General features: G+C 43.8%; 1 protein-coding gene across 1 annotated transcript in view; it reads right to left on the bottom strand.

The window, feature by feature from the left end:
* LOC107202758 (exocyst complex component 6B) overlaps positions 1–2,926 on the bottom strand; it is a 302,495-nt gene that overhangs the window by 239,163 nt on the left and 60,406 nt on the right. Inside the window, 2 exon segments of the mRNA XM_033513902.1 lie at positions 2,456–2,501; positions 2,632–2,722. Of these exon segments, the coding sequence (XP_033369793.1) occupies positions 2,456–2,501; positions 2,632–2,722 (137 nt within the window).

Below are 2,926 nucleotides of genomic sequence, written 5' to 3'. Positions count from 1 at the left end.
CTATTGTAGATTTATATATTATTATTACTATTAATATTATTTCTATTATATCTATTGTAGATTTATATATTATTATAATATATTATATTTTATACTTTACATATATTACATATTATTAATTTATTTATTAACTTATATAGGCTTAGAAATATATTTATATACAAATATATATAATTTACATATCTAAAGTACATATATAATAAAAAAATATATAACTTATAAATATATAATTAATATATAATTATAATATAAAACTAATTATATTTAATATTTATAATAATTATATTTAATATTCTATTTAACTAATTATATTTATTTTATTAATTGATTCTATGTATTTCATAAAAATATTTATATTTGTGTATAAGTATATATTATTATGTATTTAAAATGCAATAATTATGTCTTTATATTCTAATAATTATTACAATTAATGTATATTATGTATTATACATAATACATAATGTATTACATAATAAAATTAGGTATGTATTAAATAATAAAATATGTATTAAAAATAAAATAAACAGATTTATGATCAATAAATCTCATGTCAGTCAGTCTGAGGGGGACTTCAGGGAATTTCATCTGACACATCCATGGATAAATCCTGGGCACTTCCAGCTGGAATTCCAGAGGAGAAACAATCTTTGGCCACGAGGAACAAACGAAGGCCACTGGAAAAGGCTGACATTTGTATTCCCACTTGGAATAATTCCTGCCTCAACTCCTGGGAATTCTTTCCCAACAATGATGGGAACCGTTTGTGCCAAAATCCAACCCTCTGGACCCTGGAGCAGCTCCCAGAGGGGAGCTCAGCTCTGTCCCAGCTCCACATCCCTGGGAAAAGCAGGATTTGGATCAAAACCTTTTTGGGTGATTTTCCAGATCCTGCTGGGGATTCCTCAGCCCGAGCAGGATCAACATTCCCAGAGAATTCATTTCTCATGGAGCATCCAGGAGAGCTGGAGAGGGACAGGAGCCAGGGAATGGCTTCCACTGGGAAAGGGGAGATTGGGCTGGGATCTTGGCAAGGAATTCCTGCCTGGGATTCTGCAATTCCCAGATTTGCTGGGGCTGATCCCTGGATCCCTGGGAATCCAGGTTGGATCCACCTGGGATGTGCCTTTGGGCTCTCCTCCAGCCCAAACCATTCCAGGATTTCCTGGTTCCATTTCTCACTCAGAGCCAGGGGAAAACAAAAAGGTCTCCAGAGCCCTGCAGGGATCCCTGGAACCAGAAATCTTGGAGTTTCCCAGCATTTTCCACACACCTCAGCCGTGGCAGAAAAGCTTTCCTGCCCCTTCCTTAAATTCTGGCAGAGAAATCCTCTCTGTCCACCCTGATCATTCCTCTGGGATCAGCTCCTGGCCATGGATTCTCCGTTTGGGAAATGCCTGATCTGGTTTGGAAACATCCCCAGATTCCTCCTGCCTGGGGGAGTTTATTCCCCAAACAAACCAAACCAACCCCAAACCCAGCCCTGATGTCAGGATCCAGCCCTGCCCATCCTGGAATGATCCAAGTGAGACCTGGAGCAGACAAAAACCATGGAATATCTTGTGCTGTGTCTGCAGACATCAAATCCAGACCCCAAAAAAATGGGAAAAAACCAGCCAAGGCTCCCAATATTCCTTAAATGTGGCTTTCAGCATGGATTTGTTCCTAAATGAACCAATCCAAAAATGCGAGGGAAAGAAGGGATGCAATTCTCAGCTGCATCCCTGGAAATGGAGCAGCTTGTGGATTCCCTGCAGGAATTCCCAGGGATCAGCTCCAGCTCCCACCCCACATCTGCCCTGGGACATTTGGAGAGCCCATCCCTACCCTGGAGTGCCCTGGGAAGAGCCAGGAGCTCCTGGCAATCCCAGAGCAGGGCTGGGATTGCTTTTCCAGCCCCTTCCAGCTCCATGCCCGGTCTGGCACCCCCAGGGCTCCAAAATCACTCTGTGCTGCTCACACCAAACCAGGATTCCTGCTAAAATCCTGGATTTTCATCCCTCAGCATCCCAGCAGGTGCAGGGTGAGGAAATCCCTGGATTTTCAGCCTGGCATTCCCGAGGCAGCAAGAGGTCAGGAATTATTTCTACAGCAAAAGAAGTTTTCTGCTCAACTTCAACCTGGAATGTTCCCCCCACATTCCCTGGAATCCCTGGAATGTCTCAGACACTTTGTGGTGTCCATGGAATAAAATTCAGTCAGTCACATGCGTTGGTTGCACCAAATTCAGCTTCCATAAAAAACCAAGGAATTCCATAAAAAACCTTAATTCCCAAAACTGGAACCTGCTGCCATCCCAGTCCACAGGAGGTCAGGCAGGAAAAGCAGCCAAAATCCAGGAATTTCACCTGGAAAGGCTGGCTTTGAACCACTGAGGTTCTCCTTAAATTATCCAGCACCAAAGAATTCCTTGGATTCTTCCCATAAAACCCCTGAATGGTAAATCCAAATTTACCTCTTGGATTTCATCTGCTCCCGCAGCTTGCTGTACATCTCCAGCACTGGGAAAAGAAGGAAAACACAGCTCTGAGACAGGAGCAGGCAGCTGGGAATGCAAACAGCTCCAAAAAAGAAGGGAAATCCCGGGAATTCCAGGCAGGAGCTGCCTGAGGAGCGAGGGGAGGCGCTCACCGGGGAGACACAGCGTGAGTTTATCCACCGTGGCCGAGATGTTCCTCTGCTGCAGCCGGCACTGCCTCAGCTCCTCCATGGCCAGGATCAGCTGGAAAAACGGGAAAAGCTCCCTCAGGATCAGCCAACAGCCCCCGTGTCCAGCCCAAACTCCCAGCACGTGGAACTGCCCCGAATTCCCTGGGTTTCAATGGAGGGAGCAGTGAAGCCAAAGGCATCAAAGCAGCACATCCTGTGGAGTCCAAATCGTTATCTCCCCGTTTTAGGCATCTCTTCCCAAGTTTTCTGGTTCTCA

The sequence above is a fragment of the Parus major genome, chromosome 4 (assembly GCF_001522545.3).
Source record: "Parus major isolate Abel chromosome 4, Parus_major1.1, whole genome shotgun sequence".
NCBI lineage: Eukaryota > Metazoa > Chordata > Aves > Passeriformes > Paridae > Parus > Parus major.
The sequence above is the reverse complement of the archived record's forward strand: the minus strand, read 5'-3'. Positions and strand labels throughout refer to the sequence as shown.